General features: G+C 46.5%; 1 protein-coding gene across 3 annotated transcripts in view; it reads right to left on the reverse strand.

Moving 5' to 3' along the window:
• Positions 1-1,336: 1,336 nt before the first annotated feature.
• Positions 1,337-26,995, reverse strand: part of LOC137439036 (phosphatase and actin regulator 1) — a 246,685-nt gene continuing 221,026 nt past the window's right edge. For all 3 annotated transcript variants that reach the window (XM_068134636.2, XM_068134633.2, XM_068134631.2), the window contains 8 exons: positions 22,214-22,568; positions 21,844-22,022; positions 21,248-21,404; positions 9,436-9,491; positions 6,753-6,814; positions 6,361-6,501; positions 5,295-5,371; positions 1,337-1,793 (listed from right to left, as the gene is read on the reverse strand). In XM_068134636.2, coding sequence (XP_067990737.1) covers positions 1,778-1,793; positions 5,295-5,371; positions 6,361-6,501; positions 6,753-6,814; positions 9,436-9,491; positions 21,248-21,404; positions 21,844-22,022; positions 22,214-22,568 — 1,043 coding nt within the window. In that variant the 3' untranslated portion in view covers positions 1,337-1,777. The remainder of the gene's footprint in view (positions 1,794-5,294; positions 5,372-6,360; positions 6,502-6,752; positions 6,815-9,435; positions 9,492-21,247; positions 21,405-21,843; positions 22,023-22,213; positions 22,569-26,995) is intronic.

Raw genomic sequence — 26,995 nt, forward strand, 5'->3', positions numbered from 1 at the left:
TAGACAAAAATCAAAGAGGGGGGAAAGAGGAAGAGATGAATGTATGTGCATAGGTATATGTATATATATGCTAATGATGCACCTCTAACTGTGATTGGTGAGGACACCAGATTGTATTTGGAATCCACAAGTGCCATCTGCCACAGAGACGCATTGTGTTTCATACACCAATAACAACTAGGAAGCATCATCGTTGTTATTAAGCAGTCAGGAGATGTACAAATGGAAATACTGAAATGCTCTGAACTTGGACCAACGCAGTCATAACTGCAAACACAGAACGGCATCTAGCAGTTCAAGAAAGCAAAGTCAATAGGCATTGGTCCAAGTTTAGAGTGTTTCAATGTATATATAATTTTTTTTTTAGAGAGAGTGAGAGGGGGAGAGAGAGAGAGTGAGAGGGGGAGAGACTGAGAGGGAGAGAGAGCGAGAGCGAGAGCGAGAGCGAGAGCGAGAGAGAGAGAGAGAGAGAGGGGAATAGAGAGAGAGAGAGAGGGGAACAGAGAGAGAGGAGAACAGAGAGAGAGAGAGAGGGGAACAGAGAGAGAGAGGGGGGAACAGAGAGAGAGAGAGAGAGAGAGAGAGAGAGGGGGGAACAGAGAGAGAGAGGGGAACAGAGAGAGAGAGAGAGGAACAGAGAGAGAGAGAGAGGGGGGAACAGAGAGAGAGAGGGGGGAACAGAGAGAGAGAGAGGGGAACAGAGAGAGAGAGAGAGAGAGAAACAGAGAGAGAGGGGAACAGAGAGAGAGAGAGAGGGGGGGGGGGGGAACAGAGAGAGAGAGAGAGAGAGAGAGGAACAGAGAGAGAGAGAAACAGAGAGAGAGGAACAGAGAGAGAGGGGGGGGAACAGAGAGAGAGAGAGGGGAACAGTGAGAGAGAGAGAGGAACAGAGAGAGAGTGAGAGGAACAGATAAAGAGAGGGGAACAGAGAGAGAGAGAGTGAGAGGAACAGAGAGAGAGAGAGGGGAACAGAGAGAGAGAGAGAGAGAGAGAGGGGGGGGGGGGGTAGAGAGAGAGAGAGAGGGGCACAGAGAGAGAGAGAGAGGGGAACAGAGAGAGAGAGAGAGAGAGAGAGGGGAACAGAGAGAGAGGGGAACAGAGAGAGAGGGGAGAACAGAGAGAGAGAGAGAGGGGGGGGGGGGAACAGAGAGAGAGAGAGAGAGAGAGAGAGGGGAACAGAGAGAGAGAGAGAGAGAGAGAGGGGGGAACAGAGAGAGAGAAAGAGGGGAACAGAGAGAGAGGGGAGAACAGAGAGAGAGAGAGGGGGAGAGAGAGAGAGGGGGGGGGGGGGACAGAGAGAGAGAGAGAGAGAGGGGGGGGGGGGACAGAGAGAGAGAGAGAGAGAGAGGGGAACAGAGAGAGAGGGGAACAGAGAGAGAGAGAGAAAGACAGAGAGAGGGGAGGAGAGGAGGAGGGGGGGGGGGGTAGGACATTGTGGGGGAGGGGGGACAGAGGGAGAGAGGGCAGGGAGGGGGGAGGGAGAGAGGGCAGGTAGGGGGGAGGAAGAGAGAGAGAGAGAGAGAGAGAGAGAGAGACATTCTGTGGCGTGCTGGTTGGAGGACAAAATACACTTGTTGTGGAAGGGCTAGTGCAGCGGGCTGGCGATGGCATTAGTCATCCTCCTCCCATCTCTCAACTATTACTTTCGGGATACCATTGTGGTCAAGTGCAGTTTTGAAAGGAAGAAAAGTTAGTTGTGCCGGTGGAATGGGGGCTTGGGCAGGTGCTGCTCCTTTGTACATTATTCACAGCTTGGAAGTGAGGAGGTTTCCTCTTGCTAAGGCTTGTGAAACCTGTAAGAGAGAGAGAGCGTAAGCTAAAATATTTAATGATTAAAAATATAAAGACCCTTCAAATTTGACCTGGACTTTTGCTTACAAAAGGAAGAGTAATTATGCAGATTTAATCTTTTTGACAGAATTTCTATCAAATATCAGTCAGATAATTTGACTTTTTGACAGAAATTCTTTTTTTTTACAATACCGACAACCACACACGTTTCCTGCTTTTATGCAGGTGCTGAAAATAATGTTGGCAATAAGGGGGAACAATGAGTAGTTGTTCCACCTTATTGTCTGGAGTAGTAGACATCAATTGTCTACTGTTCTCGACAATTTATGGATAATGAAACATCAAGTCTGTTTGACTTTATAAACGAATGGCTGCACAAGAAAGTAATCCATCATTGCTTCAGATATTAAATCTTTCCTCTTCTCCAATGGCTTGATCTCTGATCATCAATTTGGTTTCAGACCTGGTCACTCTACTCTGGACATGCTGCTTCTGCTTTCTCAACAATGGATGGAGGTCCTCAACGCCAAACAGGAAATTAGAGCTGTCTCCCTTGACATTTCATGTGCCTTCGATACGGTCTGGCACCCTGCTCTGCTCTCCAAACTCTCCTCCTTTGGTATCCATGGAAATCTCCACGCATGGCTGGCGGACTTCCTCTCTGGTCGTAGTCAACGTGTGGCCCTGAATGGGTTTCTCTCATCTCCTCTTCCTGTTCAGGCTGGAGTTCCCCAAGGTAGTGTTCTGGGCCCTGTGCTTTTTCTGGTCTTCATCAATGATCTCTCTGACTCTCTTGAAAATCCTCTCTATCTCTTTGCTGACGACTCTACTCTCTGTCGCTCCATTCCTCATCCCTCAGATCGGCAGTCTGCAGCCTCCTCACTCTCTGCAGACCTGGACAAAATCACAGACTGGTCAAACAAGTGGAACATGTCTTTCAATCCTGACAAATCTCACACTCTTACAATGTCTCTCCGAAAGGACCGACTGGACAACCCTCCCATCTACTTTCTCAACAATCCTCTCCAAGAAGTTCTGTCGCTCAAGCTTTTGGGTCTCACTATCTGCCATGATCTTTCTTGGGAAAACCACATTTCCAAGCTGGCCTCCAAAGCCAGTCGCCGACTGGGCATCCTCCGTCGTGCGAAGTCCTTCCTTGGCACACCTGAGCTCCTCACCACATACAAGGCTTTCATCCGCAGCTCAATGGAATACTGTTCCCCCCTCTGGGCTGGTGCTCCTGCCTCACACCTTGCTCGGCTTCACGCTGTTGAGGCCAAAGCTTTCAGAATCATTGGAATCTCCTGCGATGTAGTCAACGCCGAGGGCCTTTCACTCACTCACCGCAGGCAGGTTGGTGGTCTTTCTGTCTTCTACCGACTCCTCTCCGGCCTTGCTCCCCCAGCTCTCTCTGTGCTCTGTCCCCCCAATATTCCTTCAGGTCGCACAAGATCTGCCTGCAACCCTCTTCTGGTTAAACTGCCAAAGTCTAGGCTCTCTGCTCACCTTCACTCTTTCATTCCCCTTTTCTCCCGCCTCTGGAACAAACTCCCCCACTCCCTTCAATCCCACTCCTACCTCCAGGTCTTTAAAACAGCTGTTCACCACCATCTCTTATCTTCCCCCATCGAAAACCTTGATCTTTTCTACCCCCGGTAATTCACCCCAGAGTCCTTGCAGTGTTCATATGTTTTAATCCTCTCCCACCTCCCCCCAAGTCCTCCCGATGTCCCTGCTCTCAAATGTTGTGTTTGTGTCCTTCCCCCTCTCTTTTGTGTCCTTCCCCCTCTCTCCCCATCTTGTCTACCGCTCCCCTTGTTTTTTGTGTTTTGGTTTGTCTTTTTGTGTGATTAATGTTAGCTCTTTCACGAGCCTCGATCTTGTATACAAAAAAAAAAAAAAAAAAAAAAAAAAAAAAAAAAAAAAAAGATTCCTCTCAAAGACATCTGTATTAAGGAGCACCCTGGGGGTAAGAACTTGTTGATGAATGAGGTTATTCGGATCAATGTTCAGCACCTGCTACACACACGTTCACGGTATAAACCACAATGTCAGTTTGTGTGTTTGTACAGAGGTCTGTACCCCTACATAAGGATCGGTTTTAAAGGCCAATCTTTCAATACGAATGTGTGTTCACGACAGTCTGTTTTTTGAGGATAAAACAAACTTGAAAAACATTTTCCATAAAAGAGTGATTATGTCTCTTCTATTGGAATTGTAGACGATGGCTTGCAAACCGAGCCTCAAGGGCGGTGTACAGAAGCGTTTTTTAAACTAATAAATAAATACAAGGTGTAGGGAGGTGAAATTCCCTGCACGTGATGTGCAACACACCCAGAGTAAAACGAGTGTTCATTTACATCCGTATGGTGCCTAATAAAGAGGATGTAAGCACACCTGACACTCGGCCTCGGCTTCAGACTTTGGCACACTCACGAGGCTGTACCATCAAATAAACTGTTCCAACCCGTCATTTTTGACGGACGTTTTACTCGTCCTATACCAAATGCATACGGAAGCTTGCACTCCAATGAGAAAAGTATCTCTCCAAAGCCGGAGACGACAGTACTGTATATTGAAACATAATGCAAGCTTCATTCTTGGAGTAAGCGAACTACTACTTAAATTGCTACAAGTAATCCCACCATTTTATGGGGTCAGCCCACAGGACCTCAGTCCAAGTATTTCATGAACCATCTGCTCAGGCCTGATATTCGACTGGAACTGATTAACAGAGATGGCAGGATGGGCTTGAAGTATGCACAATTGCCTCTAACCTGCCTTGCATAGGTTTGAATCTCAACTCAGCTATACACTGTCATCCTCGTGTTTCACAGGTGGGTGATTCACCAATATGTGTGCTGTCTCTCGGATGAATGATAAATGGGCGTCCCATCTGCCAGCATTAATTGGTGGACGTTAAGATTCCTGGAGTTATTTGCAAAGAGTATGAGAGCTATTGTTGATACCATGGCTAAGTTCCAAATTCATGCCAAACTTCCTGGGTTGGAATGACGACCCGATCAGGATTGCAGCCCAGTAACTGCTTCGGCAGCAGCAATGCACATGGTACATGATGACGCGATGAACTGATTCTGGCAGGAAATTGCAATTTGTTGAAGGTGCCGGCAATAACACGCCTACTTTTCGTGAAAGATACCACAGGTTCTATAACACCCACCAAATAATGCTAGCAGATAGGGCACGCAGCTCAATGTCCATCTGAGGTACGCACTTTTGTGATGCAACATCATTCTTGCGAAGCACCAATCCAACAGTTTATAGTCAGGCCCAGTATCGAACCTGGGCTAGACAATTCATAGATGAATGTGTTGACTCTGCACCATCCTGTCAGACTTTTATAATCAACACAGAAGCTTAGTTTTCAGGTAAAAGCAAAAGTCCAGGTGAAATAGCAATAATAATCATAATTATAACTTCATAGTCAGGTGAATGCATTAAGAGGTTAATATGGTCGAGAGTCATGCGAGTGTAGGCCTTGCCTCGTAAGGTGCCGACTCAGCTCATGAACTTCCATCTCGGTGCTCTTAAATTCATTCAACTCCTTCCGGATCGCAGCCTGAGGGTTGAAGACAAACACAATTGACACAGTTGACAAAAGAGTCAATGGTGATGGGGTGTAGTCAGTACCAGCCTGTATTCCACCACTTCTGTTGGCCATGTTTCAATAACCTGCTGAGTGTCTGAAGTAAATGTCATCGCTGAATCATCAACTGGGAACTAAACAAAACCAATGGAACTTTAAAGGTTTCAGCATGGATGGAAGCAAATTGAAACAGCACTAGGTAGAGCGCATACCTCCGTCAGGCTGAAATGTTTATGTTTTGTATCGCACTGATAGGCTGGATCTCCATTTGGACCATTTGTCCTCGTCACAAAGCAAAATCGAATTGCCTTCTTCTTTTCACCTACGAAACTCATCCATCATGTTTAACATAATCCATCCATAATTTTTTGAGATATCGTGCTAAATATCGTTTTTGGCCCCATCATTCAGCCCCACCAGTCCTGGTGTTGGCTTAGCGGTTAGGGTGCCGGCTTGGGATCCTGGGTTCGAATCCCGATCGATCGCTGAATTAACGCCAGGGGGGTTGACTCAGCCTGTCATCCTTCCAAGGTCGGCAAATTGAGTACCAGCTTGCTGGGATGAATGATCACGGTGTGTACCCCGGTTTAGAATCGGAACACCGTATCCATGCGCATCGTAAGAGGCGACCAAGGGTTGGTGTCAGGAAGGGCATCCAGCCATAAAAACATTGCCTCAAACAGGGAACCATGATTGTCATGGGGCCCACAAGGCTAACCCCCGCCCCAGCGGGGAAAATGGCCTTAACACGATCATTCATTCATTCAATGGTGAAGAATCACTTAAAAATTCTCGTATCTGGATGTGGATCTTTACCAAAATCGAATCAATAGGACCTTGTCACATAGGCCATCTGTCCGAATCAGTCCACAAGTTTTTGAGATATCCTGCTCACAGACAGACAAACAGACAGACGGGGTAAAGATTTTAAAAAAGTGAAAGGGTGCTCTTAAAACCTTCACCTTGTCCGCTGCAGTTAGTCGTGTCCAAGGTTTGTCCGCTCTCCGGTCGTAGTCTTGCGCATCTGCAACCTCAACGTAGTCGTTGAACCGGATGAGGATGCGCTTTTCACGGAGTTCTTCCACAGTGGGCCTCTCACTCAGCTACGGCGGGGCGAGGCGAGGTGCATTTCAGGTCTGCATCTTAATTTTAACATGGTTGGTCAAGGTTTTCAAGAAAGTCGTTTTGTACAAATTGTGACCCCCTGGATTTTTTTTAGTTGAAGTCAAGATTTTATATGGGCCTACAGAATCTCCTGTGATGTCTCGTGAGATTAGACGGAAGCCAGATGAAAATATTGTGATTTTCTCAGGAGAGGAATTAGGAAAGGCCCACATTTTCCAGCTTCCCTCACCTTCCGTGAAAGTCGACGCTTTATTTCCTGCTTTTCTTCTTGTTCTTCTTCCTCATTTTTCACTGCCAACAAGAGAGGGTGTGAGGGGGGTGGGGGAGGATTAAGCACCCATTCAACGAAAAGTAATTATTTCAACCAGATATATGTATTTCCCAGTGGCGTGTGCCAGTGGAAAGAACTTAGACTTGCACAATTCACTGATGAACTACATTTGGATCTTCAATGGCAGAGAGATAACACCACCCTTGTTGGAAGCCAAGACAGATCTTGGTGTTCAATCAAAACATCCCTTTAAAGAACAACAAAAGTTCCCAAAACTCACAAAGTGTACACAACAGAGTTTAGAAGATGCACAACATCAGCGAAAAACAATTTTCTCGGCATGCTAAAGACTTTCTTCTTTTGAATGCAGCAGAAGGCTGTGGGATGCATCATTTGTTGGGGGCACAGCTGTATCACTAATGCACTAATTCAGTGCCCCTGTAGGTTAGAGCAGGAATTTGGAATTTGTTCATGCGTGTGTGCAATAGCTCGCCTAATCTTCATGAGGGACACTGTGGGATCTTTACGATTCACTAATGCTCGGAGACAATACGCCCAGTTTATCGTCCATCTGAGGGATGGCACACACACATCGTTGCTTCGCCCTGCCTGCGGAACGCCACGATGATAGTTTGTAGCTGTGTTGAGATTGAAACATAGGCAAGACAGCTCAAAGGTGAGTGTGCGTACCTCTAGGGTATAACTTGATGTTCACCTCCTCTTTCATATCATTCTTCACCTTATCCACAGCTCCCCTTGCTGCATTCTCATTTTGCTCATACAGGTGCAGCAACCCTGCATATAGCTGCTCCTCTCTTTCCTTACTAATCTATCCTCTTCGAAACCTCCTTCTTTTCACCAACTGCCTTCGCTACTTCCTCTGTCCACCATGCCTTGTTTATATCACATGCCGATGCACCCTTTCCTGACGTCCTTCCACACATCACTTCTGCAATTTTTCTAAATGCCTCTCCGTACTTCTTCCACTCCTCCTCCAAACCTTCCGCTTCTTCTCTAAGTTTCTCATACCTAGCCCTCTTCCTCTCCTTGTACTCTACGACAACGTTTCCCCTACATTTCCCCGACCTAATAACCTTCCGACTTTTGCTCTTAACCTCCCTCCTTTTCTTCATCCTCACCCCAAACACCTCAGGCTTGTGCTGGGTGGTAACATGCTCTCCCACCACCACCTTGCAATCCTTAACCCTCCATAACTGTCACTTCCTTACCACCACCAAATACAATTTTGTTCTATGCAGTCGACTCCTATAGTCCGCTCTTATGGTTTCCCACTTTTGAAAGAATGAACCAGATATGGCCATCCCATTCCTTACCATCAGCTCCACCAGATCTTAACCCTCTATATTCCTCATTCCCGAACCAAATTTACCAACACATTCCTCTTCACCTGGCTTTGCTCTCCTCCGACACGCATGTTAAAGTCTCCTGCAATGCACAGCACCAGCTCCATCTCAACCATACCCATCATCATCTCCAGTGCGTCCCAGTGCGAATTCCTGCTTCTCCGCCCCAGTCCTGTCCGTTTGTGGCCCATATACCGACAACACACAGCATTTGCCTCTGTATCACCACCCATGCCATAACGACCCGTCCCTCCCATCTTTCCACTCTGACCAACTGCTTGCTGATTTCTTCCGATACAATTATTCTCATGCCATTACGCCTTCCATCGCCATCTGCGTGTGCAACAGCTTGTATCTTGCTACCAACCTCCTCCCCCAGTCTCCTGCACACACACTTCCAACCTCCTTCTCTGCATCATCTCCACCACCTTGACCCTCACCCCTCTATTGATCCCACATTCAAACTACCTTGCCAGACCTCACTTTTGATCCGCTGTCCACCTGGCAGAGCCAGTACCATCTTGATAAGTTTGGGATGCTCTGCTGAACAATCAGCAGCGCTGCCTGTCTGAGAGTTATATACACTTAGGAGACTACTACTGCTACTACGACTACAACTACTACCACTACCTATGAGTTTAACAACCATTTCCCAGTATTAAGGGGTTGGTAGGCTGATGGATCGTCTCCACTTACTCCTGTCAAAAGCATCCTCTGCCATTAACCAAAACAAATGCTGCATGTCTCCACTGATTGCATCCTTCCAGGTCTTTTTCGGTCTACCTCTTGGTCTTTTTCCCTCAGCTATTAAACTAGTGACATTCTTGACAGACTCATCGTCTCTCTTTCTCACCGCATGCCCAATCCACCTTAGGCTTCTCTTTCTTAACTCTTCGCTCTTCCTCAGTACTACTAGCTTTGAACGTTGTTTTTTTGTCCACACTATTCTGCTAATCCTTCAGTGGTAGCTGACACATCCATCTCATCATCCTCAGCTCTGTACTCTCTATTCTTCCCTCATCTTCCACCCTCATTTACCATGTATCACTACCATACATGCTAAATATACTCTACTTTTTACTTCACTTGGGATACTTTTCACTTCGCCTGAAAATCCTTCGGGTATTTCATTTCCAACATTAAAAATTTTATTTATTTATATAAATCACCTTTCACCTTTTAGCTGTACAAAAGGAGAATAAAAATAGCAGTTTAATAAAAGTTTTGCAAATGGTGAAATGATCCTCACTCTTCGTTCCCTACCCTGGTATGCTCACCGCGTAAGATGTTCCTCTGCTCGAGCTCCTCTGGGGTAGGCCTTTGACTGAGCCTCCTACAAGAGAATAAAACAGACGAGGTTTCAATGCAGACAGATATTGCTTCCAATTACCTTCAGTGAATACTTACAAGGCCCATTTTGAGCCATGAAAGCGGTCTGCATGGTCCCTTTTTCACAACAAAAATCTTTCACAAACCGTTGTGTCTCTTCCAGGTATATTTCCATGCCTGAGGGAGTCTGCATTTTCATCCCCATTTTGATGATAAAATCGCCAAATAATACATGCACCTTCAGGGTGAGGTTTTACTGGAAGTCTTCTCTCGCATGTAGTATTTGGCTGGTAGTAGTATCATTGCTATATGTGTGAAGAATCAGCTCTTCGTTTGCAAAAGAAGTCCACAATAGCCTGGAATGGCGCAGTTTTTTATTAAAGCCAACTTATACGGATCCGGAGGAGACCGACGTCTACAGCAATCTACAGCAAGAACATGCCACGTCAAGCCTTCCTGAAAACACATTGATTCCCAGTCCATTTATATAGGGACACGTTTTATCAGGAAATCTCCGAGGGAACAAACAACACTGGGAGAGGTTCCTCCCACCGTTATCATTCGGGGGAGTCAGCCCGTCCTTATCAATTGTTTTTCTGGGCTCCGAGAAAACAGAACTGTAACTCACAAAGAGAAGAGTGTATGCTTAGCCAAACAAACCCATATATTTTATGGGTTTGTGTACATGCGTAATCCAAAGCATGTTTATACAGAGTCATGCGTTTGCTGAGATTAAAACAAAATATATATAGTTAACGATAGGTTCATGTCATTCTACTTGCATTACGCAAAAAAACAAGCGCATGTGGGCGTGGTTTTACGACCAGCCTCGAAAAAAGCACACGTATACAATTCGTTCAGCATGACCTCATTTTAAGCCTTTCCTCATCTAAAACTAAAACGAAGCAAAAACCCTTTATTTACTTTATGAAATAGCATTTTTAGACATCATATAAATCATAACACATTAGCACCCAACGTCTATAACTGAACTTTAGGCAATAACAAATCTACTACTTGACATTCCTTCCTCTTGTCTCGTCGAGACAAAGTATCTTAAGAGACAACGTGCCACATCGGGCTTTATTGAAAAATAATTGTGTAATGCGGGTATTGAAAAAATAATTGTGTAATGCGGGTATCTCCCAAGGGCATATCGTGCGCCCAAAGCGCCTCGCCCGTGCATTTGGCGAACGTGTCGTGTGGTGCGTGCTCGGAGCCTGAGGGCTCAAAACATGAAAGTTCATTAACGTTTCGGATCCACAACGAAGACGTCTGGTCCAGATGAGGTTCTGCTCCGCCAGAGGGTGCATCACTTCCCCTGCGGAACTGGCTCCCCCCACCCTTTGCAGACGCAGTCCTTGCAGATCTTCGAAGTTAATCAACGGTCATGCCCATGAGGTCCCTCACGTGTTGCTGTTCTGGGGAATACAAAATGTCGTCAGTATCTTGTGTCTCAATTTCCTGGTCAGGGTACAGAGCGTAAAAATCCGAATCCGAATCACTTGAAGCAAAGAGATCCGCAACATGTGGATCAAAGAGATCCGAAACATTTGGATCAAAGAGATCCGAAACATTTGAGGAAAAGAGAGGGACTTCCTTTATGTCAAAGTCTCCCATGGGCGCCTGGTCGGCTTGCGGGTCTAGGACATCCGCGTCGGGTCCCTCAACCGCCAGACCCAGTGTCGCAATCAGATCCATAGTTGGGTCAGAAGGGGGCGTGCAGCTGTCAGCTTGTAATACATAAGCAGCGTTAGCCAGTACACGCAAGGGGTTTATAGCACAAGTATCACAGTCATCACATACACCGTTACAGGCAGCAGCCAGTTCCCACATGGGATCCACACAAGTATCACAGTTGCCACAAAATTCAATGCAATTTTCTGGAGCGCCGGTCGCAACTGCCTTGTTGAAGGACCCGTTCAGGTCGACGGCCTCTGTGGTCAGAGCCATAGTCGTTGTCGGCGGCTTTTTCACTTTCCATCCTGTAAAATACTTTCTCATATAGAGGAGGACTAGAGATTTCATTAGTGCCCCCCAAATTACTACCCCGATTATCACAGCCAGTGCGGTCAATAACCACTTCACTATGGTGCCCGTCCATCCCTGGAACCAGTCAGTGAGCCAGCTAAATGTATAAGAATTTTCGCGCGCGATCCGATCGATCCAATAGTATGTCATGAGCCGTAGCGGTGTCGTTTGCCACCTTTTCTAGGGCCAAAGCCAATTTGTCTATCCGGAAACTATCCATGACTGTGCCCGCTCCTGGGAAGAAGAAACCAAACACCTTTTCCCATAGACTCCCGTGTAGTTTAGTGGTTCCATCTTCGTTCATGACTGACCTCTTATAACGCCTGTCCAAGGACTTTGGGTCTAGCTCATCCAGTATCTCAACGTCAGGAAGGACTGAACCCAGATAACATGTGCCCCCCCAATTATTTGGTAAATAGGGGTAAGCCTTGTCGCCGCATATAAACATTGTCCCATGGGGTGGGACCAGGTGGGTGGATAAGCACTGGAGTCCCTTTACCACCCCATTAATCCTACTAACCCCCCTAGAGAATGTTATAGCCGTTATGTTGTGGTTGTGTTTATCTTGCAGTACTATTCGTAATGTAATCCCCGAGCTCCCTTGTCCCAGCTTCCCGGGGAGAGTGTAGGCGCATTCTGATTCTCCCATACGCAAGTGGCCGGAACCCTGGAGGCAGACCCTCCCTTTCTGTGGTTTGACCCAGACGGGGGCAGGCCTCTCGGCCACATGGGCAATCATTGACGGGCGATAATTAAATTGTCGATTGCAACTCTTGCCGTTGTCAACCCCTTCTCTTTCCAGCGTGGTGACTAAACATGGGGAATCGATAGGTTGTGAGCAGAGGTCATTGAGGGACCAGGGTAGCACTATCATGTGTATTCCTGTGGTGCCTGCTTGGGGAAAGCGCATGCACGACCAGCAGTGTGTCCTATTTTGAATTGTTGCCACCTCTCTGGCCACTTTCCAATATGTGTTTTCCCCCCTCTTTGGGGCCTTATTCTGGGGTTGTGGCGTGAGTATGTATTCGATGCATGGTATGTAGTTCCTTTCGCCACCGGCCGCGCCAGGGGTCCAGACGCTGCACCGGACCTGCATGGTCATGTCTTTCCCTAGGCGTGTGCGTGTTTGTAGCTTAAAATCAGGGGTTCCCCATTGGTATCCTGGTTGGGCCAAGGTCTTAATGCTAGCTTGCCCGTCTTCCCGGAACTCTCGTTGCTTTTGTAGTATCATGCCAACGCGTCCAGGCCCTGCCGACAGTGCTAGCCAATTTATGTTCACCCAATTTGTGTGCAGGGCTTTCTGTTCGAAACATGGTAGTGATACTCTTTGTCCCCATGTTACGGTGAGGTGTCGGGTTTCGTTTTCGCATCTATTGGAATCGGAGTTTCCCCTAGCTGCTGTCGCTATCAATAGTATTGTACCTATGATTAGGCCCATCCTTACTGTGTTCTGGGGGTGTGGTGTCTGGTGCTTGTATGGCCAACTTACAGTGCGTGGCGTGGATCCACGAAGTCTTGCCCTCGCAAAAGACTGCCGTTGGTGTAGTCAGCAACACCTGGACTGGTCCCTTCCACCTTGGTTCCAAGGCGTTCTTGCAGGTGAAGTGCTCCACGAACACCTGGTCTTTTTTCCTCTGGTGGAACACCTGGTCCACAAGTCTCCTGGGAGCGCCTGGTCTACAGGTCTCCAATTTCCTAATCCACTTTTTTCCAAGTGGATCCAATTTTATTCAATATTCAATTTTTAAATTCAATCCCATTTAATCCAGTCCAATTCAAATTAAATTCCATCCTTCTCTCAGCATCCCATTACCTGTTTCCAACATCAATAAAAATAAAATTATAAAATTAATAAAAAATCAATCATCTCAACTCTCAAATCGAATCAAAAAATAAAAATAAACGAAAATTACTTCAGCGAGAGTTTCAACTAGAATTACCACAAACAAACCACCATTAACCTCCATTAACACAAACAAACCACCATTAACCTCCATTAACACAAACAAACCACCATTAACCTCCATTAACACAAACAAACCACCATTAACCTCCATTAACCTCCCCCTATTATTTATTTATTTTCACGAATAAACAAATAATAGAAATAACCTGGTCTACTTCCAATTTCAATTCTGGTCAGTTCTGGTGTCTGGTCACACACAATGTTTTCCTCACCCACTGTGATTCGCTCAAAATAGATTCTCACTGTTATGTCTGAAATTCGTCTCATGAAAACCCATTCAAGAGTCCGGTGTGACAGACAGCCAAACACATAGACACGCCGAAGACCCCAGGGTACCCATCAAACTAGCTTGTCCCCAGATCCACAACACAGCGAAACATGTAACTTTACTAAAATAATCACTTACTCATAACTAATACTCATAATTACTTATGTAATTACTCATACCAATACTTACTTAAAATAATGTAATATCCCAATCTTCACCCCCTATGCAAATCGAAGCACCCCGGACAACCCACGACCAATATCAACCACTGTAGCCGCCTTCCCCTCCAGGCAGCCACACACAGCCACATACATCTCCATCCACGTCACACAAGACAACAGCCAACCAGTGTGTCCACCACACAGAAACCTTTGGCAATGCAACAACCGAACTCCCAGACAACCAACAACAAAACCCAATCCATCTCCATGGCTCATCAAGCAGTTCCAACTTAATCCAGCTTCACATACCGATTTCCCCAAAAACTCGTGAAACTTCACCCCCATTTTGGAAAAACCCTGGACTAAACCCTGACACCCTAAATAACTTCAGACCCATCTCCAATCTACCCTTTCTGTCAAAAGTTTTGGAACGTGCTGTGGCCACTCAACTCAAACATCACCACTCTGCCAATAACCTGTATGAAACATCCCAATCCGGATTCTGCTCCAGCCACAGTACTGAAACTGCTCTCCTCAAAATCACCAGCGACCTTTTCTCTCCTCTGATGCCGGCAACCTCAACATTTTCATCCTCCTCACCTCGACGCCTCCTTTGACATCATCAATCACACCATCCTCCTCACCCTGTTTAGACCAGCTTGTGCCTATTAAACCCAAATTAGTTCACCCCCAAGCCTCACATGGACCACCTACTACTCTCAAATTATCCACTCTGGCTCCGGAATCCCAAAAGCACTCTTCTCTACAATAAACGAACTAAATAAACAAACTTTACAACGTGAACAAACTCCTCAGCTCCCTGGATACCGCCACCTTGCTCCACACACCTGTTGGTGCACACCTGTGCACTCACACCTGGTGCCACCTGCACCCTCCTTCCTTCCTGGACCATTCATCCAAAGCAAAATTGACAGCATCTACAACAGCTTAATCACCACAATTCACTCCCCCTTAAGGTGTCCCCCAAGGTTCAGTTCTTGGCCCCCTCCTCTTCGTCCTGTACCTATCCCCCCTTGGTCACTTAATCCGTCATGCACCATAGCCAATGCACCATGGTCTCCAATTCCACTGCTTCACCGATGACATCCAGCTTTTTCATCTCCACCAAATCGTGCTCCACCACCACCCACTCTATCCTGACAAACTGCCTAACTGAAATAAAATTCTAGCTTCAGATCAGCTTCCTCGAACTTAACTACGCTAAATCTGAATTAATCTTTATTCCCCCCAACATCGATGGTTTCCCAGTATCCACATCCGGAATCTTGGCATCATCATTGACCAAAACCCTCTCCTTTGAAAAATACACTAAACAGATCATAAAGACCTTAAACCTTAATCATAAAAACTGAAAAATGCTTCGCCATGGAATAGTCCACCACTCATGTAAATAATCATAAGAGTTCTGCGAAACATCTCCATCTTTAAAACTTAGCCAACCAAATTTAAACCACATGTTTTCCCCCCAAAAAACAAGTCACATTCTTTGTATATTGCCAACATTGTTCATCGTTTAAGTATCATCCAGAACTAAATTTTTATAAACCATCAACTTGTAGATGCATTTATTTATATCCCATTAACCCAAGAACTCTCAATTGCTTGGTTATATTTTAGTAATGTCATATATCCATATTTCTTTTCCAAAATGTTCCTGATATACACATTAATCCCATCTGTCTTCGTTTCCAGATGAACTCAAATCAGGAAATCAACACAAATCCTTATTACCTCCAATCAATTCAAAATTAAATCAATCATTCAAAACCAGATCGGATCAGCGATCAGAAATCACTTTTCCAATCAACACATTCCAAGCAACAATTCATTCAAAGACCAAGCTTAAAAACACAACTCTCATCTTACTGTGACAAGTAAGCAACCAACCTACTTCACACTAAAACAAATAACTTTTCATCACCCCTTCCTTGATGGAAAAACTTGATGATTACACAAAGTTCCCGTTTACATTTTGTGACTCACAGCTCCTGCCTCCATGGAACAATGACGCCTGAGCACTCAATTAGCCCTCCCAGTACCAAAGACTTACAATCAGACCGACAGACAGACAAATAACAGAGGCATGTCGCCAGCCCCAGCACAGGACATCCCCTTTCCGGGCAGGCATAATATAATCCACAGCATCGAAATGCCAATTTCTATCCGGGGCCTCGCAAAGCCAAAATCCATGCATGCGTGCTCCATCATGCAACCCGATCTGTACTCGGTGCGCCCGGCGCCCCCTATACTCAGTGAGTTATAATAACCACAATATCTCTGGCACCCAACTCGTGATACCACAATTTAATCCACGTTACTTGCATCTCTTCATCCTCACAAATGTCCTCCTCTTGACATGACTTAAATTAAATTCCAGCGTACTGTACCTGACTGACGCTTCCACAACAACAAAAAACTCGATATTCTCTGTCCACTAATTATGTACATGATTTTGGTTTTACCCACAATATAATGTCCCGATATTCTCCCCAGATTTAGGTTCTATATCCTGTCGTTAAAGCAACACCCTGTAGACTGACTCCGCCTGTCGTTCTTCCAAGGTTAGTGAATTATCTCCGACCTCTTTCCCTTGCATATCTCGAACAAAGGTCAACTAAACTTTAAAAGGTCAAACTTCGAATTGGTCAACCAGCGCTTTATTTTTCCGCAAATAATGCAAGTCCGGCGACAATGGACAAATGACCCTTAATGTGGCTCTACATAGCATAATGCTAACTTCTACGAATCCAACAACCGTCACAATCCGTCCAGGAACTTCCGTACGAGGCGTGCTTCACAATGCCCATCGCACAACCTTCCTCGTTCGCACAACGCTTCATCAACGCACCTCCTCGCGTCCACACCTTGGCACAAGCCACACCACATACCGACAGTTGAAACCTCGACCGTCCTCCTTCCTCGGATCAGCGTTCTGTTGAAAACGTGACATTTCTGCTCAAATTATTGAATTTCCAAATACTCTCCCTGCAGCGCCCGTGAGGCAGCTTGTCCCACATTATCTGCCTCCAGACCCATATGCGTTTTAATAACTTAACCTTATCAGCATCGTTCGCCAGCATACCCTTTGTCCGGCGCATCGATCATCCCAAATGCTTCGATGCATCTTCCAGCCGCCACTCCGCACTGTACCTTACTGTATGAACAAGACTTCCTGTTGGAACTTGACTCCGGAAATTAATTACTCTGTCTTGAAATCGTTTATTTTAGCCATCTTAAATAAATCCATCCATCTATCCATCTTATAAATCCATCTTAAATAACGTATTCGTCCTGTGACATTGCCTGGCATATATGTCACAGCCGGCCACTATTCCGACATGGCTCATGACTCATGTCTAATTCTGACAAGAAGATGAAGGATGAAGGACATGATATGAAGAAGAAGATTCTGACAAGATACTGACATGTGAACGTCCGACATCCAGCAAAGTCGAAATGACCCACAATGCATTTGGGCACACACTTCCTCTGAGAGTGGGCGAGTTATCGCCGGCACTCTGAGCAACCTCATACAGCACACCCGTGACTCGCGGCTCGCTTGGCTCCTGTCTGAACACCCAATATCCCTCTACCCAAACTTCCACGGAGCCGCACGGCGGAAACACAGGTTTGTACCACCTTTTGACAAAACGAACATGGCCAGGATTCTCGGATAGACGTTTAATTTCACAACACACATGACAAAAATCCGATTTAAATTCAGAGATCGCCGATTGACCTGGCACTACCATCTTAACGCGATGACGCCACGCCGCCCCCCGTCTTGGCGCGCACCCTCGTGCCTCCACACGAATCCCAACACTCCCTGCACGCCGCTCTATTCGCGTTCGCGGCGGGGTTTACCTCGCGTTGGGACATGCAGTCGGCTGTCATAACAAAGTGCTGTCATAACAAATCTACTACCTGACATCTGTCATATCAACAGTTTGTTGTCAGGGACAGTCAGGTCAACAGTTATCAACAACATATCAACAGTATCTGTTTTTTTGGGACGGGTTTGGACGGGGGGTGGGTTGAGGTGGAAAGGGGAGGCAGGGCGGGGGGTGTTGGGGTGTTGCCTAGAGCCCCGGGGCTGAGCTCAGGTCTTGGGGGGGGGGGTTGGGGGCATGGTGGCTACCTCCCCTTTCGCGGGGTCTTGGTCCGGATTATGGACGAGCGGCATTAGCCGCTGATTTGCTTGCTTAACTACCTCCTTAATTGTTTCACCTGGCCCATTTCCTGTGAGCTTATTTATTTTCTCTTGTCCACCAGGTCCTGGCCTGCTTTATCTGGACCTCTTGTCTAGAACTTCCTGGCTTGACCTCGTAGTTGTCACTACCTTCTTGTCAAACCTATGGTACCTGCGCATTTCCCTTTTCCTGGCCATGTCCCTTTGGCCTTCTAAGTTAACCTATGGCCTTTTATCTAAGTTTAGCCTAAGTTAGCCACAGCCCTTCGTTCCCTGGCATGCAATGGCATACCCCATCTTGTCTCTGGGCTGTTCCTTCCTGGAAAAATCTTGGCCACCTGGTTTCAACCTATATGGCTGTCCGACCTCATTTTCCCCTCCTGGTGCTAACTGTAACTTTAAGCTTACTGTTAAGTCCTTACTGGTTTATCCTTACTTGTTTATCCTGGCTTTAACAAAGCTACGCCATTCTGAGGCCTAAATGAGCCTCTACTTACAATTTCTGTTCGAGTGCAGACAGCGGGGAAGACAATGAGACTGAACCCGCGCGAGGGAGGAAGGTACGAATTTGGAATAATAGCCCTCTGATATAAAACAACTCCCACCTTTACTCAAATCAACGTGCCGGCGCCGGCCTCAGGTCAGCCTTCCTCCTGTCCCTCGGGCTCCGTTTCCCGTCCTCCGCGTCTGTTGACACCCCACTCCTGGTACCATCTGTGAAGAATCAGCTCTTCGTTTGCAAAAGAAGTCCACAATAGCCTGGAATGGCGCAGTTTTTTATTAAAGCCAACTTATACGGATCCGGAGGAGACCGACGTCTACAGCAATCTACAGCAAGAACATGCCACGTCAAGCCTTCCTGAAAACACATTGATTCCCAGTCCATTTATATAGGGACACGTTTTATCAGGAAATCTCCGAGGGAACAAACAACACTGGGAGAGGTTCCTCCCACCGTTATCATTCGGGGGAGTCAGCCCGTCCTTATCAATTGTTTTTCTGGGCTCCGAGAAAACAGAACTGTAACTCACAAAGAGAAGAGTGTATGCTTAGCCAAACAAACCCATATATTTTATGGGTTTGTGTACATGCGTAATCCAAAGCATGTTTATACAGAGTCATGCGTTTGCTGAGATTAAAACAAAATATATATAGTTAACGATAGGTTCATGTCATTCTACTTGCATTACGCAAAAAAACAAGCGCATGTGGGCGTGGTTTTACGACCAGCCTCGAAAAAAGCACACGTATACAATTCGTTCAGCATGACCTCATTTTAAGCCTTTCCTCATCTAAAACTAAAACGAAGCAAAAACCCTTTATTTACTTTATGAAATAGCATTTTTAGACATCATATAAATCATAACACATTAGCACCCAACGTCTATAACTGAACTTTAGGCAATAACAAATCTACTACTTGACATATGTTCGGGATGGATGCAGTGCACCCCTGTAGGTTAGGGTCGGAATTTGGAGCTTGGCCAGGGTGGCGGTGACAACTTGTTGACTCTGTTGGAAGACACCGCGAGATCTTTGACGTCCCCCCAATCCACCTGCCAAACGGGACACCCAACTAAATGCCCATCCAAGGTATGGCACACCTTGTGATGTGATGCCGTGTCTGCGAAGCACCGATCTGACAATTAATAGTCCGGTCAAGAATAGAACAAGCTCAAACGTATGTGCGCTCTGCTCTGCCACATCCTGCTAAGCATTTACTGAAAGTTCTCCAGATGACCAAAACGAAATGAAAAGCAGCTCGCTGATAAACTCAGGATAAAGTTGTCTTATTCCTTCACCATACAACAACACAACAACATGCATTTTAAGGCCATTTTCCCTGCTAGAGCGGGGGTTAGCCTTGCGGTCCCCATGACAATCTTCTCCATTTTGCCCTATTTTCTGCATCTCTCCTGGTTAACCCCCTTGCCCGCATTTCTTCTTCCACCATCTTTAGCCAAGTCTTTCTCGGTCTTCCCCGTCCTCGACTTCCTTCTACATTAATTTCCATCACTCTTCTCAACCAGTCACTTTCATCCTTCCTCAACACATGACCAAACCATCTCAACCTGTTCCTCTTCACAGCATCAATCACAGGCAATATTCCCATCATCTTTCGCAATTCATCATTTGTCTTCCTCTCTCTCAACGATACTCCGCACATCCATCGAACCATTCGCATTTCCACCCTTTCCAGCTTTCGTTGCTGCTCTACGTTCATTACCCATGTCTCGCTCCCATAAATCATAACACTTCTCACACATGCAGCATACACCTTTCCCTTCAGCTTCATCGACACTCCCCTCCTCATCGGCACGCCACTCAGTTCCCGAAACTTCTTCCATGCACATCTCACTCGAGCAACCGTTGCGAGTCTGATCCACCTTCTCCATTCAGCATGTCTCCGAGGTAGCAAAATGTTTTCACACCTTCCAGCTTCACGCCGTCTCCAAGATCCAACTCAACATTTCCTCCATCTGCAGCTCCCTCTGTGCACACCTTACATTTGAATGTAGCTGCCACACTGGTTAATGACCCTCTCAGACCACTACATTTTTGATGAACCCACTCAGCGCACATTGTACATTGAATGGAGTTCACTCCGACACCCTTCCTGCACACAGCACACGGCCACTTCCCAGTTCTTTCCACCTCACCACATGCTTTACCACTTGCCATCACCTTCGTCTTTCCGATATTCACCTTCAGACCTTTTGTCTCCACACATCCCTTCCTTCCACTTGTTCATCTTTTCCTTCAGTCCATCCATACTTTCCGCAATCAACACCTTATTCCTTCACCATAGCAGAGCAATAATGTTTCTTACTGAAAAGAAAAGAAAAATCGAACTGATAAAAAAGAGCGATTGTAACATGAGACGAGCCAATTGCTCGAGCGGCATTTTTGTAAAACGTTCTCCCACCAACTTTCCTGAGCAGAGCAACATGGATGGTCGCAAAGCAGCGTGGAGTTGGTACGGTTGTAGAGGATGGGCATCAGATAGGTGCCCAAAATAAATGCCGAACAATTATTTGCGTAATTAAAATAAATAAATAAAATAAAAAGGTGAACCTACTGCGATTCCAGAGTAGATGTTACGGTGCGAGTGCGGCTCACTAACCTCGTAAGTTTTGTGCCAATCTGCTGCCACAGCTCCTGCCTCTCCGCGTCCGACTGCCTTGGAAGAATATTTTTGGCTTCCAGCTCCTCACGAGATGGCCGATTGCTTAGTTTCACAGCAAGCGAGTCCTTCCTCAAAACCTTTGTTGCTAAAGTACCTGAAACAAAAGCAAGACGAATTCAGGTAAGACAGTAGGCATACACCAAGTTTTCATTGCTTTCAATGATTGCTGCTACCAACAATCATCTCTCTATTGGATGCATATAAAGGGGAGTCAAAAGATCCTTCACCAATAAACATGAGGAATGGTCATGCACCAGCGAAACATGGCACAGGCCTTTGTCCTATTATCTTCATTTCCAGCCAGTGCCTCACATTTTTCCCAGAGGAGGTAATTCTCCTGATTCCATTGGAATGGAAGTCATGTTTTCAGCACCAGCTATCCCACATATGACACTGTTGGACCACACAATGCTGGGATCTAAATATTTGCATCCCATAGTTAGCTCCCTCAGTGTAGTCCAAAATAATAAATAAATAAAATCACCTCAATAATGATCATCAAGTACCCCAGGGTAAATATGTCCAGTACTCACTCAGGAGCAGGTTGCTGCCATCATCATCCTTGTACAGAATCGGGCCATCGTCTGAGTCAGAGTCGTCCGCCATATTCTCCTTATCGCTGTCATCCTCATCATCGTCATCTGTGGTCGCCTCAGTGACTTCGAGACGTGGAACAGACCCAAATGGGGACCTTGCATCGAGTTTATGTAGACTGCATGGAGGGGAAGGGAAAAGGTAACATGAATGGTGCATAAACCTGCAAGTTATATTGCGATTTCTAGATCTTTGTTCTTTTAAAATCCAGACGAGCTTCTTTAATAGACAAAACATTGCTTGTGCATGCAAAATAACATTAATATCAATGAAAATAAAATCAGGAATGTTGGAATCGTTCACACCAACCATTCGAGCCTCTGGGCAGCCATAGCGAGCGTTCGGTTCAACTCCTCGATCACACGGCTCGGGGCCTTCAGAATCAGGCTAGGGCCAGGTGCACCAAACCCATAGCCTGTTGCATGCTGGGAATGAGGTGGGCAGTGCCCCGAGTGACAAGACCCACTCGCCACTGATGAAGGGGCCGTGGGCAGAGATGACGGAGTGGAAAGAATCATTGGGAGGTGAGCATTGAGATGATGAAGGCGAGGTGGTGTGGGGATGGCGTGCCTTGCAGCCAGAGTAGATTCCACTACAGCTGCAGCTGCACTAATAGCTGCACTCTTCTTAGGAGGCAGTGTTGGGGAGGAGTGGGCAGGAGAGCCTGCATGAGAGGAAGCAAGTTTGGAGATATCAATTTGTTGACTTTGCCCAGGAAATTCCCATCTGAGAACTTGGTCCCAATTCTAGAATTAAGTTTTATATCACTTGTACATGATATACATATACACATATAAGAGCAGACCCAGTCTCAGCGACAACACAAATGCTATACAATTCCACACCCCTTGATCAATCTCCACCAAATTTTGCATCCGTGTTTGGCCACCCAGGGTCAGGCCACAGGCACAAACCCTCTCCCCCAGCCTCAAATAAATTATCCGTATGTTTGTGTGTACGTCTGAAAATCATGGGGGAAAAAAACAACTGTTTGGCCAACCTCCACCAAATTTTGCATATGTGCTGGGGGGCTCCCATGGTCAGCTTATGAGCAACCCCCCCCCCCCCCCAAAAAGGCAATTCTCTGCATGTGTGTTTGGTACATCTGAAAATGAAGAAACTGATCTCAAACAAGGAAATGATGTCACTCTGTCCGACCACTGCCGTGGTGCACTCCTGGGTTATTTTTACTGCAACTTGTGTGTGTGTGTACATCTGTGTGTGTGTATATATTGTTGCGGTTTTGGGAAACCGCTAAGAAGTAATGGCAACCACCATATAGGTCCCTTAGAATAGTTATTTCACAGTAAAACATTATCTTAGTCCCTTCCCCTTATATGGGTTAGTATGTCGTTATGCGTTGGAAATGGGAAGCTAGGCCCTCCACTCTCTCTGCTCCCTCTCGCTGCACATGTGCACGACGGACTGTCTTTCTGCACAAGGCCACAACTTGATTCTCTCTCTTGGCTGGACCCTCTCTCAGGTCTCTGTGCCTGCTATCTGCCTGTCGGTTCCACTCTGCACGTGGCCATCGGACGTTCTGCACGAGGCCACGATGTACTCTTACTCTGCATGAGATCACGACGTACTCTCTCTCCATGTGTACTGGCTCTTACCTGCATGGTTCCCGACGCACTCACTCTGCTGTGCTCCCGACGCTTTTTGTCTGCTCATGTTCATGCTGGGGATCGCCTTTGCCTCTTCGTGTTCGTGCTGGGATCGCCTTTGCCTCTTCGTGTTCGTGCTGGGGATCGCCTTTGCCTCTTCGTGTTAATGCTGGGGATCGCCTTTGCCTCTTCGTGTTCGAGCTGGGGATCGCCTTTGCCTCTTCGTGTTCGTGCTGGTGCTGGGGATCGCCTTTGCCTCTTCATGTTCTTGCTGGGGATCGCCTTTGCTTCTTCGTGTTCGGGATGGTGGGTGGCCATCTTGCCGGCGTAGTGCTCATTGGTGACGACAAGATGAGGTCGCTGCAGTGGACACAACAAGGTTCTGGTAACATCGTAACCATTTTGCGAACAGGATCCCAACGTTCGTTTCCCCTCTCCCTAGCCTGTGAATACGTGCTGGGCGCCCATGTTGTGATTATTTGTTATAATCGTCATAAGGTGTAGAATAAGCTAAGTTTCTGCCTCTTGTCCATTTTTATTTACTATCGATAAGTTCACTGTACATACCTGTAAATAAGTCGAATCGTTAAACGTTTCCTTTCCAATCGTCCGGGAATGTCCTTTCTTTTATTGGTCCGCCATTCCTCGTACCTAGAGTAGCGATCGGCCCTAACAAAATTAGCATCAGCCTGGTGGGTACCAACGGTTGCTCGGCCATCTAAATTTCCATCCAGGAACAAAAGTGGTACACCGCCAGAGGGTACATTCCCCGATTTGAACCGTCACGTGGTACAGGTAAGCGGTGTTAGATGATTGGACCCTGCTATCGCGCGATGGACCAATTGGCATTCATAGTTGCTGGTTCGCAACCTCCCAAAGTACGAAGTTATTCGTGCGCAGCAGCCTCAGCTCAGGTAAGTTCAGGAGGGAACGGAGGCTAAACCCCTCAAAGTAGACCCGAACCCCACGACTAACAATAGTGGTGTTCAGGAGGGGGATTTTGAACGTCCGGACACCGTAACAATATACTGTATATATACACTACATGACCAAAAGTATGTGGACACCCGAACATCGAGCATCTCAATCCAAAATCATGGGCATTAATATGGAGTTGGTCCCCCATTTGCTGCTATAACAGCCTCCACTCTTCTGGAAAGGCTTTCCACTAGATGTTGAAACATTGCTATGGGGATTTGCTTCCATTCAGCCACAAGAGCATTATATTAGCATTATTAGTGAGGTCGGGCACTCATGTTGGGCGATTAGGCCTGGCTCGCAGTCGGCGTTCCAGTTCATCCCAAAGGTGTTCAATGGGGTTGAGGTCAGGGCTCTGTGCAGGCCAGTCAAGTTCTTCCACACCGATCTCGACAAACCATTTCTGCATGGACCTCGCGTTGTGCATGGGGGCATTGTCATGCTGAAATCGGAAAGGACCTTCCCCAGACTGTTGCCACAAAGTTGGAAGCACACAATCGTCTAGAATGTCATTGAATGCTGTAGCGTTAAGATTTCCCTTCACTGGAACTAAGGGGCCTAGCCCGAACCATGAAAAACATCCCCACGCAATTATTCCTCCTCCACCAAACTTTACAGTTGGCACTATGCATTCGGGCAGGTAGCATTCTCCTGGCACCCACCAAACCCAGATTCGTCCGTAGGACTGCCAGATGGTGAGGCATGATTCATCACTCCAGAGAAAGCATTTCCACTGTTCCAGAGTCCAATGGCGGCGAGCTTCACACCACTCCAGCCGATGCTTTGCATTCCGCATGGTGATCTTAGGCTTGTGTGTGGCTGCTCGGCCATGGAAACCCGACATGGTATATTTCATGAAGCTCCCGACAAACAGTTGTTGTGCTGACATTGCTTCCAGAGGCAGTTTGGAACTTGGTAGTGAGTGTTGCAACCGAGGACAGACGATTTTTACACGCAGCTCGCTTCAGCACTCGGCAGTCCCATTTTGTGAGCTTGTATGGCCGACCACTTCGCGGCTGAGCTGTTGTTGCTCCAAGACGTTTCCACTTCACAATAACAGCACTTACAGTTGACTGGGGCAGCTCCAGCAGGGCAGAAATTTGATGAACTGACTTGTTGGAAAGATGGCATCCTTGACGGTGCCACGTTGAAAGTCGCTGAGCTCTTCAGTACGGCTCATTCTACTGGCAATGTTTGTCTATGGAGATTGCATGGCTGTGTGCTTGATTATATACACCTGTCAGCAATGGGTGTGGCTGAAACAGCCAAATCCACAAATTAGAAGGGGGGTCCACATACTTTTGGTCATGTAGTGTATATATATATACAGACTTGGCATTTAATATGGAATATTTTTTTATTGGGGGTGAACTTACTTTTCAAGATGTCTTAGAACCAAAAGTTCATTGGAATTATGTTGAAATTAATCTAGATTTTGTTAATGTGACCTTTAAAAGAAACAAAAACCACATTTGACATTTCGAAACAAATAAATTGATCTTTGAAAGTGATGTAAACTGATATAGAACTCAATTCAAGGACAGTACTGTGTTAAACTTCTGTGCATTTTCCAGAAGTATCTCTTTATTTTGCACATTAGCCAAAAAATTTTTTAACAAAAACAAAAGTTAAATTACGACTGGGATTACCGACAGTAAAATTACAGTTCAGTACTTCGTGTAACCCACACGAGCATTCAGGAGAGCACGTACACGTTGAGGCATGCTGTTCACGAGATTTGCCAAGGTTTGGACAGGAATCGCTTGCCATGCAGTGACAATAGCCTGCTGCAATTCACGCACAGAGGTCGGCTGCTGGTCCAAGTGGTCGATTTGACGCGTTAATTCTGCCCACAAGTTCTCTATCGGATTCATATCCGGGGACATGGCAGGCCACTCCATATGCTCTACACCACGGTCAGCAAGAAAGTGTTGGATCATGCGAGCACGATGAGGCCGTGCATTGTCATCTTGGAAGACAAAGTTTCCTCGAAAGGCTGCACGAGCAAATGGAAGCAATGTTTCTTCCAGAATGGCCCTGTACTTGAACTAGTTCAGGTTTCCATTCAGAACAACCAGGTCAGTTTTGCCCCCTGCATGAAAAGCAGCCCAAACGGTCACCCCACCACCTCCAGCTTGGACTCTTGGCATGATACAATCTTTGTTGTAGGCTTCATTCACTTGTCTGCGCACTCGGACGCGGCCATCTTGACGATAGACCAGAAATCTAGACTCGTCACTGAAGGTCACGTGATTCCAGTGTCCTGGCTGCCATTGACGGTGCTCTCTGGCCCACTGCAATTGGCGCTGGTTATGTTGTCTGGTCAGGCGTGGCTTTCTCAGGGGACGCCTGGAACGATAGCTTGCTTGAACCAGTCGTTGGTTGACTCGCCTTCTGGATACAGGCACATTTGTCAGTTGCTGCCACTCAGCCCGAAGCCGATTAGCTGACTTGGTACGGCCATTGCGGACTAACCGGTGCAGCTGGCGACCATCCCTCCTTGTGG

Source organism: Myxine glutinosa, chromosome 13 (genome assembly GCF_964187855.1).
Source record: "Myxine glutinosa chromosome 13, kmMyxGlut1.1, whole genome shotgun sequence".
NCBI classification, from domain to species: domain Eukaryota; kingdom Metazoa; phylum Chordata; class Myxini; order Myxiniformes; family Myxinidae; genus Myxine; species Myxine glutinosa.